The 17,141-nt window shown below is 49.5% G+C and overlaps 1 protein-coding gene across 1 annotated transcript in view; it reads right to left on the bottom strand.

Annotated features, from left to right (window-relative positions):
* The window catches only part of SEMA5B (semaphorin 5B), a 121,478-nt gene that overhangs the window by 38,129 nt on the left and 66,208 nt on the right, over positions 1–17,141 (bottom strand). The window contains exon 2 of the mRNA XM_082625339.1: positions 3,198–3,400. Coding sequence (XP_082481465.1) covers positions 3,198–3,351 — 154 coding nt within the window. The 5' untranslated portion in view covers positions 3,352–3,400. The remainder of the gene's footprint in view (positions 1–3,197; positions 3,401–17,141) is intronic.

Here is a 17,141-nt window from a genome sequence, read left to right as displayed (position 1 = left end):
CATACTGCACATTTTTGTCACTCTGAATGTGCTCATCTGTTTTCCGGGTGGGGTGTGTCTGTGTGTGTGTGTGAGGGGTTGCCATCCCCAGCATACTGGGTGCTCTCCAATAGTAGCAACTGGCTTGCACTTTAATCCCCTTCTTCCATTCTGACAGGGGTATTCCAGATGTGGGCAGCTGAACAGGGGAAGACGTGGCATGACTGGTCTGCGGCAAACCAGGAGAAACTCCATCTGGAGATAGCTCAGCTCAGCCTTCATTCCAGCCCTTTCTTGGGGTGAAGGGAGAGGAAGAGGAAACAGGGCAGGAGCCAGGATGACAGTGGGAGGTGGGGGTGGAGGGGGGGCGGTCCCTTCCAGTTTCTGTCCCTCTTCCTTACCCCGAAGTGACTGACAAGGGCAAGGGGGAAGGGGCAAGGGGGGAGATGCAGCGGGCACAGTACGGTGATCCTGGGGGAGCTGTCTTTGGAAGGGAGCCAGCTTCCTCTTATTACACAGGCAAAGAGGACCAGAGGGAAGGCTGTTGTTAAAACACCGAGCACGTTCTGAGCTCCGTGTGCAGTGAACGCTTTGGACAGTGACTTTAAGAGAAAAATGACATTCTCCATGACGTGCCTGTGATTTTAATTATAGTCAATTCAATTACCCACTTTGTGGATTAACCACTGCCAGTGTTAACTCCATACTGGCTTCTCCCCGCCACCTAGAAAGACCAAGCTGTGGCAAAAGGAATAACATGCAGGCCGGAGAGAAACACAGGTGGATCCCCTTAAAAGAAACCCATAGGAGAAAATTTAACCTTACAAAACAGAAAAATGTCTGTCAGATTCTGCAATTGGCAGCTCCTCTGGGGTATTTAGGGGTTATTCACAGATCAGCCAGGTGTCAGGGGAGAGGGAAACTCACAGCTACAGGGTTAGAAGCCTACTCAACTGTCAGAAGTAAAATGTAACATCTGGAAGCTGGGGGTTGGTGCGGGGCTGGATTATGGCAGCTTCTCTGGAACACGGCATCACCCAGAACACAGTCACCCAACATGAATGGAGTCCCTAGTCTGTGCCCAGCAGAACTAAAGGATGTGAGGAGACAAGAGGACCAGCCCTCATCCAGGACTAACTGCATTGGGGGACCAAAGGGAGCGACATTTAAGGAACAACAGGGACATGAGTACTCAAAGGAAACTTCTTCACCTCTGAGGCCCCGCAGCGTCCAGCTCCGTGCCTGGGGTCAGGTGTTAGGTCAGGGGCCCAAGAAAAATTTGGCCAATAGACAGGAAAACCCAAAGCCAACAGAAAGAGGGAACGGGGGAATTTGGGGGAGGCCAGGAGGCTTGAGGAGGAAAAACAGAGATGACGCCCGTCTCCAGGGCTGTCAGTCTATGACGGACCATCTCTGCTCATCTGGGGCTCAGGGGGTTTCTTAGTCACTCTGTGTCAACTGCCTATGTCACTCTGAGCCTCATTCCTTCCTTCTGAAAGGGGGCGGGGTGGGAAGTCAGTTTCATTCAAGTAATTTACAGCTGAAGATCAGAAATGGTGTCAAGGAAGCCAGGCTTTCAAGGAACACATCTTCCACCTCTCCACCCTCCTCCCATCACCAGCCAGTTTGTTCCAGTACAGATCAGCCTGGCTGTGTGACAGGGATTTCCCTGCTCTCCTTCCATTGTCCATGGCCCCAGGATCAGCCAGGCCAACCGTGCCCCAGCAAAGCCCCTGAAAAGAAAGGGCTCATTAGGAACTGCCACAGGTGGCCCCGGCATGAGGAGGACACCCTCAGAATTCTGCTCCTTGGTCCCTCCCTTCAGTGACAGCCTCCGGGAGCCATCAGAAGTTGGGTGCGTTTTGTAGATTTAAGGACATTACTAATTTGCTTTAATCCACTTAAGCCTTCGAAGACAGATCCCAGCTCAAACAAGACAGCACAGAGAAGACAGCTGGAAACCCTCCTCCCCGAGACAGGAGCCAGCCCACAGCTGGAAATCCCAGACATCTGAAACGCCTCCAGCCTCCCCACCTCGCTGCCCCAACTCCTGTCCATACTGCCTTCCCCACCCGCCGAATACCATGCCCACTTCGGTCTTATGGATTCATTTCTCCACTCTGGTTTCCATCTTGCCCCTGTCAGCTGGCTGTGTGGAATCACAGAGGATGGGCTGCCGCGCATCTGACGGTGGAGCACCCGGTCCCTTTGCGGCGGGGAATGGGGAGAGCCCGGGACGGAGTCAGGAGGCAGACATGGAAACCTGGCTCTGACAAGTCGCTCCAACCGTCTACACCTCAGCCCTCCCCATTTGTAAACAGAGGTGACAGCCCTTGCCCTGCCTCGCTGCCAGCGTTATTGTGAAGAGGAAATAGGATGGGTGTTTATCACTTAAGAACCTGGGGACCCCTGAGACCACATCTGCAGATCCCAGTGTGAGCTCCATCATGGAGGTGATGGATCCTGAAGTGTCGATGTGGTCCTAACACCCCCCAGTGACCACCAAACTGGCTAACAGGTTGAGGGAGAATGTGCAGGGTGCTCCAGGATTTGTGTTTTGTTATGTTTTTAGATTATCATCAAATGTATATACTAATTTTAGAAACTTATTGAGAACTTATGGACCCCTCAGAATATGTCCAGCGATTCACAAACTCCAGTCTGGGAAAGACTATGATAAGACACTCTCATGCCCTCCCTTGACAGAAGGAGTTATTTGTCATCAAGGCCCCTTTCCCTGGGGGCTCCCAAGGCGCCAAATACGGGCATCCCTGCAGCCATCTTAGAGCACAGGGAACCTTTCCAGAGATCTTCAGGCACTTCCTAATGTGTGAGTCAGCTTCATTCTTTCCCAGGGTAGCCAAGAAATAGAGCTTGTGCTTCCAGAAGAGCTGGAAGCACAAGATGACCAACCAACCCTTGGCTACAGCACCCCGGGCGTCCATAACCTCATTCTCCAGCAAAGGAATTCCAGAGAAAGACCACCTCCTCCCCCGGGGAAAAATGGATGAAGGGCCTGAACAAATTGTCTGGAGACTAAAATCAGATCCCTCCAGCCCATGGCTGCCCATCCTTCTTACATCTATCCCCAGAGGAAGAGTCTCCCGTACCCTACAGGAAATGACTTCCAACAGCCAAAGAGACCCTGCGGAGGTTCCACCTAAGTCCTTCAGGACACAGTCATTGCAAAAAAGGACCGAGAGGGAAGTGGCTCTCACCTGCAAAGGCCACGATGGGGTGTTCCCTCAGGGAGCACAGCTGCTGCTCACTGCTGGGTTCACTGGCGACATCCTGGGAGCTGGCGAGGTGCACCACCAGCAATGTGAGGCTGGGCGGCAGCAGGGTGATAGCCAGGGGTCCCGGGAACACCATGGTGGGCCCCTCTGTACTCCCAGCTCCTGGAGGCGGGCTGGGGGGAGACCTGAAATGCAAACACTCACTCTCACCACACGCTCCCTTGGCAGTGCCCACCTCTCCCGATCTCCTCCGTGCCTGTCGGTAGCCCCACGGGATCTGTTTGTTTGTCTGTTTAAATAGATTTAAATTTTTTTACAATACATAAGAGTTTGCTCTGCTCTAGTAATGTAAAGTTATAGATCATATCTTGAAAGCTAATTTCCCTTGTAATGGTATCCTGGACAAAACTGACAAATTATAGAGCTTTTTCTATTATGATCCCAAATGGTTTAAAATTTATTTTAATGATAAAGGTGGTATCTTAGGGATTTTAATAAATGGAGTTAGGACAAGTGGGTAGTCATTTGTAAAAAGATAAAGTTAGATCCATAACTCACACCAACTAGGAAAAATTCCACTGGATGAAAGATTTAAATGTTAAGGATAAAACCAGAAAAACACTAGAAGAAAATGTGGGCAGAATTCTTTATAACCTTGGAGTGGAGAACCATGACTCCAAATCCAGAAGCTATTAAAGAAAAGATTGACAAATTTAACTACATAAAAACAACAAACTTCTGCATGCTCCCTCTCTCCCCAAAACAAACATCAAACAAAATCAGAAGGCAAATGACAAGAAAGGGAAAAAGATTTGCTGTTCATGTCAGAGACAAGGGGCTAATATTCCTAATATACAAAGAATTCCTGAGAATTAAGAGGAGAAAGACCAACAATCCAAGAAAAATGGCAAAGAATATAAATACAAACAGGACTTAAAAACATGAATGACGCTATTCTCACTCATAATAAGAGCAACACAAATGAAAACTTGGACTGAGATATCGTTGTTCACTTGTCAGTTTAGCACATACCCAAGTGAGATGACAGCTGTTGGTGAGGCAGTGGAAAAAGGGGCGCTCTTATATACTGCTGGTGGGTGGGCAAAATCGTACAATCTGATGGAGAGGGATTTGGCAACATCTGGCAAAACAACAGAGGCATTTACCCTTTGACCTAATTCCAGGGAGTAAAGCGGTTGCCTGATCCACAAGCTGTGACCAGTCTGAGATAAGATAAATGAATTTGGAGAGTGGTTTTTAAAACCTTTATAGTAATTTGACAGAGCAATATTTTTATTTTTTGCCGTACGTGGGCCTCTCACTGTTGTGGCCTCTCCCGTTGCGGAGCACAGGCTCCGGACGCACTGGCTCAGCGGCCATGGCTCACGGGCCCAGCCGCCCCGCGGCACGTGGGATCTTCCTGGACCGGGGCACGAACCCATGTCCCCTGCATTGGCAGGTGGACTCTCAACCACTGTGCCACCAGGGAAGCCCGACAGAGCAATTTTTATGTCTATTGGATGTAATAACAAAATATGTGGACTTGTATTTTGCCTAGATTTTTTTTTTCAATTCACTCCTCAAGGAATTCGCTTTTATTGAATTTTACATAAGTATCCATCCGTGACAGATTGTAAATTGAAAGGTAAAATCTGCTCCTTCACCAGTTAGTTAAGAAACAGAAATAGACTATAAGGGCACCTGCACACAGGCAAAGTGACTTATGCACAAGATTTTTCCTTGTGGTATTTTTTGAAATAACAAAAGACAGGAAACAACCAAATATCCAGCAACTGGAGACTGCTTAAATAAGCCACGCTATGTCTTTGGAAGGGAATATGATGCAGCTCCAGAAAAGAATGGGGGTTTGCTCCAGATTTTGCTATGGAGGAATCTCCAGGTATATTAAGTGAAAAAAGAAAGGTGCAAAACAGTGTAATAGCACCTTTTGTGTAAAAAAAGAGGGTAGAGGTCTTCCCTGGTGGTGCAGTGGTTAAGAATCCACCTGCCAATGCAGGGGACACGGGTTCAAGCCCTGGTCTGGAAAGACCCCACATGCTGCAGAGCAACTAAGCCTGTAGGCCACAACTACTGAGCCTGTGCTCTAGAGCCCGTGAGCCACAACTGCTGAGCCCGCATGCCCAGAGCCCGTGCTCCGCAACAAGAGAAGCCCCCGCTCGCCACAACTAGAGAAAAACCCGTGTGCAGCAACGAAGACCCAACACAGCCAAGAATAAAAATAAATTAATAATAAATTAATTTTAAAAAAAGAGGGTAGAAATAAGAATATATATTTATATTTGCTGTATTAGCATTACGATACAGTGGAAAAATACACCAAAACTAATTCTTTAAAAAAAAGTTACTTAAAAGTAGCAAAATGGTGATCCAGTCTTCTCAATATATACCTTTTTATTTTATTTTCATTTTTGAATATTAAATATGTTTAATAATACCTATTCAATAAAAAATTTAAAAACCTTTTAAAAATTAGTGTTGGTTCCCTGAAACTTCTAATATGGAGCTGCCCAACGGTTCCTCTGGAGCCTGACCCAGACCCTCTGAATCAGTTCCCACCTCTTTCCTTCCCCGGCCCATCCAATGTGTCACCAAGCCCTGTTGATCCCACATCCTTCACATGTCCTTAACCCACTCAGTGACCTCTTTGATGTCACTTTCATTATTTGTGAAGTGAAAGGTTGAACTAGATCAGGGATTCCCCGTTGGGATAGGAGCAAATCAGAATCACTTCCACTGGAGGCGGAGTCCTGGGGCCAGCAGGTAAGTGATCCCAAAGGTAATTGTGATGAGCCTCCCCAAGCCCTAGAGGCCCCTGGGTTTCCTTCATGCTCTTTTTGCTCCTAACCCCTCCTCTCTCTTCCCTCCCTACTGCCACTACTTACTCAAGGTCTGGAAAGCTACAGCAGGATGATTTTCTTCTTAAGTTTCCTCACCTGTGTGTGAAATTGTATTAAAACCTATCACTGCATTGCTGCAAGGCTTTCAGAAGTACCCCAGTGACTACACCGTCCATGCACCCTTACCCTACCCCATCCTGCACCCATAGGTCATTAGTCCCCAGAGCACCTCTTTCATTCCTTCATTCTCAGGCTCAACTCTGTCCCTCCCCAGGAGAGCCTGGCCATCTCTCTGAGCAGAGACCCTCTGCTCAGGGAGGGAGGTTTGGCTCAAACTTACTCCCTGAAGCGATGTTTCACACACTTGCTCACTAGAACTTATTCCTCAGCGCTAAGCTGGGTCCTTCCTGCTGCAAAGGGCTTGGCACTGCTGTCCTGTCCTGGGTGCCCATCATCTCCTTTCCTTGACTCTGATTCCTGGCCTTGGGGGAGTGAGGAATCAACAGGCAAGGCCAACCCTCTGGAGCCAGTCAACCTGAGTTTAAATCCCAGCCTTCTCCTTACCAGTTATGCGACTCTAGGAAAAAATACTTAACCTCTCCCTGCCTTAGTTTCCCCCAATTGGGAGTGAGCATAACAATATCAACTCCCTCAGCAGTTGTAAAAGTTAAGGGAGTTACAGGTGGCTGTATCTGTGGGTTCTGCCTCTAATCAACCATGGATCGAAAATATTTGGGGAAAAAAATTCCAGAAAGTTCCAAAAAGCAAAACTTGAACTTGCCATGCTCCCAGCAACTATTTACATAGAATTTGCATTGCGTTAGGTATTATAAGTAATCTAGAGATGATTTAAAGTATATGAGAGGATGTGCATAGGTTATATGCAAATACTACACCATTTTATATAAGGTAGTTGAGCATCTGAGGGTTTTGGTATGGGGGTGCTGTTTTTGGAACCAGTCCCCCATGGATACTGGAGTGTATTACCTTTTTTTTTTTTTTTAAACATCTTTATTGGAGTATAATTGCTTTACAATGGTGTGTTAATTTCTGATGTATAACAAAGTGAATCAGCTATACATATACATATATCCCCATATCTCCTCCCTCTTGCGTCTCCCTCCCTACCTTTTAAAGGCCTAGAACAGTGCCTGGCAGAGAGTGAGCATCAATTAGAGCTCTTCTGGTGCCCTGAAAGAAGAGGAGCTGGGAGGACTGGGGAAATCCCCTTGTGCCCTTTCGGTGGATGCCTTCTATTCTTTCCTCCACTCTCCCTCCCCCTCCCTGTTCTGTGTCTGGACTGCATGGGGCCTCCTTCCCTCTGGTCAATGGGGGGAACTGGCAGAAGATGGGGAGGGGGAGGGAGGGAGGAAGGAGGCAGCAGAGTGGGCCGCTGCATCTCTCCACAGAAGGTCAGAGCTCATTCCTGCAGCTTCTCGGCCTCCAGGTTTCCACAATCGCTCCCCACTTCCTCCCTTCAGGCCTGGGGGTGTACTGCCCCCTGGTTATCAGCCCCAGGGTATTGCACAGTGAGCCTTCCCATATGGTTCCCCAAACCCTTCCCACACCTCTGTCAACAGTTCCTTTATTAAACTGCCCTCACATTTCCCAATTTGCGTGTGCCATCTGTTTCCTGTGGGGACCCTGACTGATATTAACACTTAATTGTCAATGTTCAATGCATATGCAAGCATACTCTTTTTAGACCTTAGCTGGGGCTTTTCTTCCTTTGGCCTCTCAGGACATGGAAGGTGGTAAGGCAACTGCCCTCCCCCCATTATTCCCAACCCTCCCCCTGCCCTACGCTTCTTTCTCAGGCCTCCCTGCCACCCCCAGAGTCCCCAGGCCTGGCCCTCTGCGTGGCCAGATTCTGAGTCCCCCCAGCCTGAATTAGGAGCACATCCTAGGCCCCTTCCTCTCCCCCAGACCCCAGGCCTAAAAATACCTAATTTCCACAGCAGAAGTTCTGCTCACATTATGGTTTTCATGTAAATATGTCCTCCAAGTCCCTCCTGAATCAATAATTGCTAGATTAATATCACTCTGCCCACCTGGCCCCAGCACAGCACATCTGCTGCTTGAGGAGAAGGGAAGGGTACACGGCACAGGAATGAGGGCGGGAAGGACTGAGGGCAGAACCTGGATTCCGATCTCCTCTGCTCAGGCGAGGGAGGAGAAAAGAGGGAGAGAGAGCCCGAGCAGTCGATGGACACGTAAGCGGCACGCAGACCAGAGTCACCCAGAGACAGGCAGACTCTGATTAGGGAGCAGACAGGAAGAGCCTTTGTTCTGGTGAGGGTTCTGGTCCTGAGGATGCGGGGTGGCGGAGGTGCTGACTTCAGCAATGCCACAGGGGCCCTGCCCAGCCTATGTGACCACCACCTTCAAGGGCCTCCTCTGCCCTTGGCAAGGAAGCCAGGAGACCCTAAGAGGGGTACAGAGGAGGGACAGAAGGAACAGGGTGGCAAGGGATGGGGCCAGAGCATGGGGTGCAGATGGCCAGGGATCCGTGAACCAGGGCCTGCAGATGCCAGCAGAGCAGGGGCTGCCATAGTGTAAAAAGGAGGCAGTAAACCTCCACATCACTGAGAGGGTTACAGGGTCTGACTTCTTGAACCCTTTCTAGATCCTTGGGGTGGGGCCTGACTTCCCAACTCCCAAGAATTCCCCATCTTTGGAAATGATCTCCCCCGCATCCACGCGTTAAAGGGGTGGACCCTCAGCAGCCTTACACACCTTATCCCCCACCCACCATAGCTGCCTGCACCCAGGGAAGTCATGTGGTCAAAACAGACCAATCAGATGCTCTCCCTGGCCATTTGGGTGTATGCTTCCCACCTCCAACCCCAGGGTCAAGTCAGTCTTTTCAGAGAAACCTGGAACACTAATGGCCCCATGGGGGCGCTGTCTTCCACCTCTCCTGTGGGCTGAGGAGAGGAGCAGAAGTCAGAGACCAGTGGCAGGAGAGAGCAGTCTCCCTGGGACGCTGCCAGCCTTCCAGTTCCCAGTTCTAGCCCTTTCCTGAGGTCTGACTACGTTCTACTTCCGTGAGCCACCCGCTCCCAGATCCTTGTAATCAAAGTCCCTGTTTTTGCCTAAGCTTGTTGGAGTTGTGTCAGACCAGGAGTCGCCTACACACTATTGCCTCTTGGGTGTCCATTCTTGCCCTCCTTCTTCCTAGAGGCACCTGTGCATCACTGGGGGTGAGGTGGGGGCAGCTTGCCCTGCTCAGGGCCTGTCCTGGCCTTCAGACCAGTGGCCAGTGAGACGCGCAAGGAAGTTGCTTGGGGCCTGCGGGGACGTATCTGAGAAGGCTCCTTTCCCGTCTGGCCTGCAGATAGGATAGCCTTGCATCTTTAGGTGACCTCTAGCCACATGATAAGGATTGTGGTGCAGAAAGACGGGTGAAACCTGGGCTGTTGATGACAGAATCAGCTCTGCTCTGCCTACCACCAGGCGTCTTTCTCATGTTTGACCATCACGCTTCTGTGTCTGTTCCTTGTTTGTAAAATGGGGAGAATAATAATACCTCCCTCACAGAGCTGCTGCAAACATTGAATGAGTTATTTTGTCTAATAGGCTTAGATCAACACCTGCCACAAAGCAGACGCTACATAAGGGTTGGCTATTATTATTATTGTTATTATTATTGAATAATTCACTCCTAATTTAAGCCCTTTTTTCAGGCCTCAGATATCATTAGCTAAGCACGATTCCTATTCCACACAGTTTGGTTTCTCATACCTACAGCCAACACGCCTAAGACAAACAGAAATTTCTAATTCTAATATGTTTGTCTAGTCTGACATGAAAATAATCACAGAATTTCTCCACTAGGAGTGCATAGCAGAGGCCATCCCACCTTCTTGAGGCTTGTAGAGTACCACGGAGTCTGGAGCTTGGGAGGCTGCCGGACCTGAGTGCAAATCTTAGTTTTGTCACCTGTAAAATACGGCTAATATGTCCTTGCCTTGGATAGAATGCTTGTCACACTCCCAGAACTAAGTCTAGCACAGAGTAGGTCTTTTATGAAATTCATGTGTATGGAAGTTTCATGTACATAAAACATTCAACTAGTCACCTAAATGCCTTCCCAGGTTCACCCATGCATTTGTTAATACAATACTTTACTGAGCATTTGCTAATACCTACTATGTGCAGGTTTCTATATAGATAAAGGATATGAGGGAGGTGGAACGTCACAGGATAAAAGTTTGGCCCCTACCTTCAAGGAGCTTATGGTTCACTAGAGGAGCAGAGACCGTCGCCCATGGCATGAGAAGTCACTAGGCAGAGACAGTGACCTGGGCCTGGGGTCTGGATGGTAAGGGGTCACTGAAAGCCTGTGCTTCGCCTTGTCTCCAAGCGCTTGTCACTGGCACTGGGGCGGGGTGCTCTAGGAGAGGGGGAGGGAGAGCAGCACGAGCTGACTCTTGCTATTTTGGGAAACCCTCAGTGACAAGGAAAGCATTTTCCCAAAGCCTTGGCCAGAGCTTCTGTTGCCTTCTCTCCCGCTGCTGCCCCAATTCCCTGTGGTCCTCAATATGGGGTCACTGTAATGGTGCCTGGAGCCGTGTGAATGTGTGTGTGTGTGTGTGTGTGTGAGAGAGAGAGACAGAGAGAGAGAGAATGCACACCCACGCGGACCGCCCCTTGAGACTCCTTGCCTTCTATGGGACTTGTCCAGGGCTCATTTTCCCAGCTCAGATAGTGGGAGGAGGATTAGCTGCAACCGTGGGAGGGGATGAAATTGCTGACAGAGAGTGAAGGAGAGAGAAAGAAGGGCAGAGGGCCAGGTCTGAGGCTGTTGGAAGGCCCGCAGTCCTAGAGCAACCTTTGCTCCTGTCTGGCTCTCTGGGGCGAAGGATGAGGGAGACAGGGGTGGAGAGTATGTGTGTGTGTGTGTGTGTGTGAGCCAAACCCCACAGAGCCCACGCTGGCCTCCCAGCACGTTCCCTGCACAACTGGGCCCTCCCTGCTTGCCAGAGCCCACTGCCCACACCTGCCTCTGGCAGGAGACGCTGAAAGGCCGCACTGAGGACCATCGGGTCATCCGCCATTCCATTCAGTATAAGGATGAACGAAGGGGTGTCCCAGTTTCTCCTGCAGGTTATGGTCCCACAAGAGATTGAAGCATGAGGAGAGGATGGGCAGGAAGCAGATTCCAAGGTGCCCTGGGAAAGGGAAGTGAGAGGATGCCAGTGGGATGGAGGCCTAGATCCTCATGTAGAAGGTAGAACTCGAATAGGGCCTTGAGGAAAGAAGAGGCGCTCGCCCAGCCGTCAGGGCAAAGCGCATTCCAGACTGTCGGAATGGTGAGGGCGCAGGCAGAGACTTGGCCCTTGTCCATCCTCGCATAATCTAGTGAGGCTGGAGAAATGGGCAGCAGGAGATGAGTCTGGAAAGGAAGACCAAGGCCAAATCATGGAGACTTTAGCATGAACCTGAAGCATCAGGAGGTTTTCTTCTGCTGAAAAGGAGGACATGTCGATGGTTTGGGGCAGGGGAAGGATGTGGCTGGATCTGTGCTTTGGAAAGTTAGGTGGCAGCGGGCAGAGGGTGGGATGGGTTACAGCAGGCCACCTGTCTGCAGGACAACTCTGAGAAGTTGAATTAGGTGCACCCAGAGCGCAGGTGGATCTCAGCCCCCACTGGCACCCAGTGGAGAACACAACAGCCCAACTGCAGTGGGTGGCCCTGCATAGAAGCCGGGAGGGTCTGGAGGACCAGATAGGAGGGGCATGGGTCACAGAGCTGAACCAAGGCAGCAGTGGAGACCACTCAAATTACTGCTGCAAGGGGGTTGTCTCCAGAGCAGCCAGGGATCTCTTTTCATTTGACTGATAAAAAAAGGTATAATGAGAAAGGAAAAGACAACCTATGACCTCGAATAAACGTGGCTGCTGTCTGTTGAGATTGTGCCAGGCACTGTGCTAAGCTCTTTCCCTGCAAGATCTCATAGCAGTTTGGCAAGAAAGCTGAGAGCTGCCAAGAGATCACCATTCTCAGCTGATGAGAGGAAACAGAGGTGAGCAAAACTGAGGAGCATGCCCAAGCTCCCAGCACCAGTTGATAACAGAGTGGGGATTTGAACCCGGGACTGTGTGCTGCAGAAGCCCACTTCTGGGCCACTCCACACACCGCCCTCCCACGAGGAGGACTGGCCCCAGCCCTCCTGGCACCTGCCGAGCCCTGGCTGCGTACACTCTCTAAGCAACCTTTGGAGTTTCATTTGGTTTCCTGAGTCGGCTTCCAGATCAGGGAGAGTGCTTTCCGGCGATTAAGCTGACTTCCTGCCGCAAATCAGTCTCCTGTGAGTTTGGCTGTGGAGGCCAGTTTTTCCAGGTCCTGAGGGGCTCTGGAGAAAGACATTCCAGAGGTTGGATGGTCAGGGCAGGGTCCAGAGCCCCACACCCAGGGCACTGACAGTCGCTTGGCAGCCCTGGGCTCCAGCCTAGACTGGACAGCCAGGGGCCAAGGTGGGTGGGAGAGAGTGAGATGCTCCTTTCTGTCCCCACCTCAGCTCAGCCCTCGAGCCCTTGGGGACCCTCAGGGAAGGGGGCTCAGCTGGTCCTCCTTCCCGGGCCCCTCCCTCCTTGCTTTGATTCAAAGTCTCCACTTGGCTGCCTGCCTGGGAAAGGAGAAAAAGAGAAGGAAAAGAAAAGAAAAGGAAATAGGGGGAACGAAGAGCAGGAAAGAATGCAATCTGCCTGCGGTCTGGTGGGGAGGGGAAGGTGTGGGGAGGGGGGCGCTCCTCCCTCCCCCTCCCCCTGCCCCTGCCCAGGACCAGGAATGCCATCTTCCCACCCACCCATCACTCACCACATGGGGGGCAAAGCTTAGCCAAGCTCAGCACAAAGATAAAATTGAGATGCAGATTCCTTCCCATTGCTCTGAATAGAGCAGATTGGATACGGATTTCTCTCTTTTCTTCCCATTTAGACCATCTGGTCGACGGGGGCCCCAGAGAAGGTTGGGACCAGGTGGGGGAGGGGCAGAGGCTCGGAAAGACTTCCCAGCACTTTTCAGCTCTGGAACCTGAGGGTGAGGGTATGGGATGCCACTCCCACCCCGACCCCCTTTCCCAGGGGCAAGTTCATTCCCTGTCTTTGCACTCTGCTGTCCGGGCTGGGCCGGGCTAGGCTGGCGTCTCCTCTCCTCTGTCTATTCCTAGCAAACTCCAAGCCATGCATTTGTCCCATCAGTGTTTGACATGCTTCCTGCAGTCCCACCCGCATGCCCCTAACTGCAAGTAAACCTATGGGGAAGATAAAAGGAAAAGTGTGATCACAGAAAGTTTAATAGGAAGGGCTCTTAAAGATCATTTGGTTCAACCCTGTATTTTATAGATGAGGAAAGTGAAGCTTGAGATTGGGCAGGGAGCTGGTGGGAAAACCAAGACTAAATAATAACAACAAAGACCATGTTATTATGTATCAGGCAGTGCTCTGTGCTCTTTATATTATGCCATTTAATCCACACAATAATCTTATGGAGCAGGTACTATTCTCATCCCCATTTCATTGGGAAACTGAGGCATAGACCAGCTAAGTAACTCACATAAGGTCAAACAGGTAGAAGTCAGACCCAAACCCAGGCAGCCGAGCTCCGGAGCCTGCGCCTTGCACCGTCTCAGTGTACCGCACAGGAAAATGGCATTATTGGACAAAGCCTTGTGAGCAGAGTCCAGGCCTGGAGGGCTTCTTGCCGGAGCTCAGGCTGCTCCGGCAAACATTTGCAGATGGGAAAAGCTTAAAAGTGCAGTCCACAGCCATTCTTCATTTATCATCAGTCTGGACTTGCTCCTATGCACAGAGTATGTCAACACAAGGTCAGGACTGAAAACAAGAGTAGAAAGGGAATATTTACATCACTTTGCACAACAAGCAAGTGTGAACCTCGTGAGGGCAACTCTGTAGGGGACGGTATGTGGGTGGAGGCGGGCGGACCAGACACAGGAGGAGAGAACCTGGCATTCAGGGACACGCCATGGATTGGAACCAGGACCGTGCCTCACGGTTGCAGCGCAGCTTAAATGAAATAAGGTGAGCAGCATATTTGGTTCATACCTTGTCGGACAAATACTGTGAATGGTGGTGGCGGTGCTCACCCTAAGGTGGTATGTCCATGAGTAGGAATTTTTTTCTGTTTTCCAAACATTCTGTAATATTTAATTGTTTTGGCAAGGAGAAGGAAACAAAGGAGACTTGCCTACTTTAATTGCTGGAATTAAATCCTAAGGATGTTGCCAAACGCAAATCAAGCTTATCTATTCATTAGAGCAGCCTCCTTTTTCTCTTCCCCGTGGGCAAGCTCTCCATGGAAATATTTTGCTATCAGATATTCAGTTGCTGTATAAAATGAAAACTGCATTTGAAAACATGCCTACAGCTCAAAAACAGCCCACGAATCCAGCTAAAGGCCTGGGCTTCCTTGGAGTTTCAATGACAGATCCACTTGCTCAGAAGAAACCTTTGTGGGGAGGGTCCCTTTCTATTCACTCACCAGGGCATGGTTCTCAACACCTGGAGAGGCAGTTCTATAACCCAAAGAACCCCTACAGGAAGGTATGGTGCTGCTGGTTACCCACAGTGTGAATGTTCCTAATCCCACTGACTTTAAAATGGTTAAAATAGGTTGGTGGGACTGTAAAACGGTGCAGCTGCCATGGAAAAGAGCATGGCAGTGCCTCAAAAAATATATAAATAGAATTACCATGTGATCCAGCAATTTCACTTCTGGGTACAGGCATACCTCATTGTATAGCGCTTTGCTTTATTGTGCCTAGTAGATACTGTTTTGTTTTTGCTTGTTTGTTTGTTTGTTTGTTTGAACAAATTGAAGGTTTGTGGCAACCCTACCTTGAACGAATCTATCGGTGCCATTTTCCAACAGCATTTGCTCACTTCATTTCCTCTGCTCTCTGTCACATTTTGGTAATTCTTGCAATATTTCAAACTTTTGCAGCATTATTATTATATTTGTTATGGTGATCTGTGATCAGTGCCCTTTGATGTTACTACTGTCATTGTTTTGGCTTTTTTTTTTTTTACAACTTTATTGGAGTATAATTGCTTCACATGGTGTATTAGTTTCTGCTTTATAACAAAGTGAATCAGTTATACATATACATCTGTTCCCATATTCCTTCCCTCTTGCGTCTCCCTCCCTCCCACCCTCCCAATCCCACCCCTCCAGGCGGTCACAAAGCACCGAGCTGATCTCCCTGTGCCATGTGGCTGCTTCCCACTAGCTATCTACCTTACGTTTGGTAGTGTATATATGCGGCTTGTGGGCTGTTAGTTTCCCACCAGGGATTGAACCCGGGCCCTGGCAGTGAAAGCACTGAGTCCTAACCACTGGATCACCAGGGAACTTCCTGTTTTGGCATTTTTTAGCAATAAAGTATTTTAAATCAAGGTATGTACAATTTTTTAGACATAATGCTGTTGCACACAATAGACTACAGTATAGTGTAAACATAACTCTCATACCCACTGGGAAACCAAAAAATTCACGTGACTTGCTTTATTGAGATATTCACTTTATTCCTGTGATCTGGAACTGAACCCACAACATCTCCAAGCTATGCCTGTATATACCCCCCAAAATTGAAAGCAGGGACTCGAAAAGATATCTGTACACCCATGTTCATAACAGCATTATTCTCAATAGCCAAAATGGGAAGCAACCCAAGTGTCTATCAAAAGATGAATAAATAAACAAAATGTGGTATAAACATACAATGGAATATTATTCAGCCTTATAAAGGAAGAAACTTTTATACACGCTACAACATGACAAACCTTGAAGACATTGAGGTGAATGAAATAAGCCAGACACAAAAGGACAAATATTGTATGATTCTACTCATATGAAGGGTAGTCAGATTCACAGAGACAGAAAATAGAATGGTGGTTGCCAGGGGCTGGGGAGAGGGGAGAATGCAGAGGTGCTATTTACTGGGTACAGGGTTTCAGTTTGCAGGATGAAAAGAGTTCTGCAGATGGGTGATGGTGATGGTTGCACAACAATGTAAATGTTCATAATACTACTGAACTGTACACAAAAATGGTTAAGATGGTAAGGTTGTTTTTTTTTTTTTTTTTTTTTTTGTGGTACGCGGGCCTCTTACTGTTGTGGCCTCTCCCGTTGCGGAGCACAGGCTCCGGACGCGCAGGCTCAGCGGCCATGGTTCACGGGCCCAGCCGCTCCACAGCATGTGGGATCTTCCCGGACCGGGGCACGAACCAGTGTCCCCTGCATCGGCAGGCGGACTCTCAACCACTGCGCCACCAGGGAAGCCCAAGGTGGTAAGTTTTATGTTGTGTGTATGCTACCACAATTTTTTTAAAAAGAGCTCCTGAAGTCCACAGGATTGAGGAGGACCAGGAGATCCCAGGGGGTGTGCGGCTGACCCCCCAGCCCCACCCCAGAGGATCGGGCCTTCTCCCACTCTCCCCGCAGTGTGGCACCCACTGCCAGACCCTCACTCCCCCCCCAGGGCGTGCTTGCTACTGATCAGTGAGTGAAGTGCGCCCCGTACTGTCCATTGCACCTTGGCTACCTGGCTGGGGCATCACGCAGCCCAGGCCGAGGTGTGGGAAACAGGAGTTAGATGCAGACCCAGGACTAGCTGAAACCACAGGGGGCAATCCTGGGTGAGTCCCTGGATATCCAGTGAACAAGGCAAAAGAGACAGGTTAGGTGTGAGGCCTGACGTCCAGGCGAACCGTGTGCTGGCCCCTGTCTTCGTTTCCTGTTCCTGCTGTGACCAATTACCATGGACCTGGTGGCTTCAAAGAACACACATTTATTCTCTTCCAGTCTGTAGGTTAGAAGTCTGCCATGGGTCTCACTGGACTGAAATCACGGTGTAGGCAGAGCTGCATTCCTTTCTGGAGGCTCTAGGGGAGGATCCATTTCCTTGCTTTTTCCAGCTTCTAGAAGCCGCCCACATTCCATCTTCAGAGCCAGCAAAACTGCCTCTCTCTAACCCTCCTTTGGTAGTTACATGGCCCTCTATCACAGCTGGGAAAGCTTCTCTACTTGTAAGGACCCTTGTGAT

This window comes from Mesoplodon mirus, assembly GCF_964341445.2.
Source record: "Mesoplodon mirus genome assembly, chromosome: 6".
Lineage (NCBI taxonomy): Eukaryota > Metazoa > Chordata > Mammalia > Artiodactyla > Ziphiidae > Mesoplodon > Mesoplodon mirus.
Note: the sequence above shows the minus strand (reverse complement) of the source record. Positions and strands in the feature narration are given on the sequence as shown.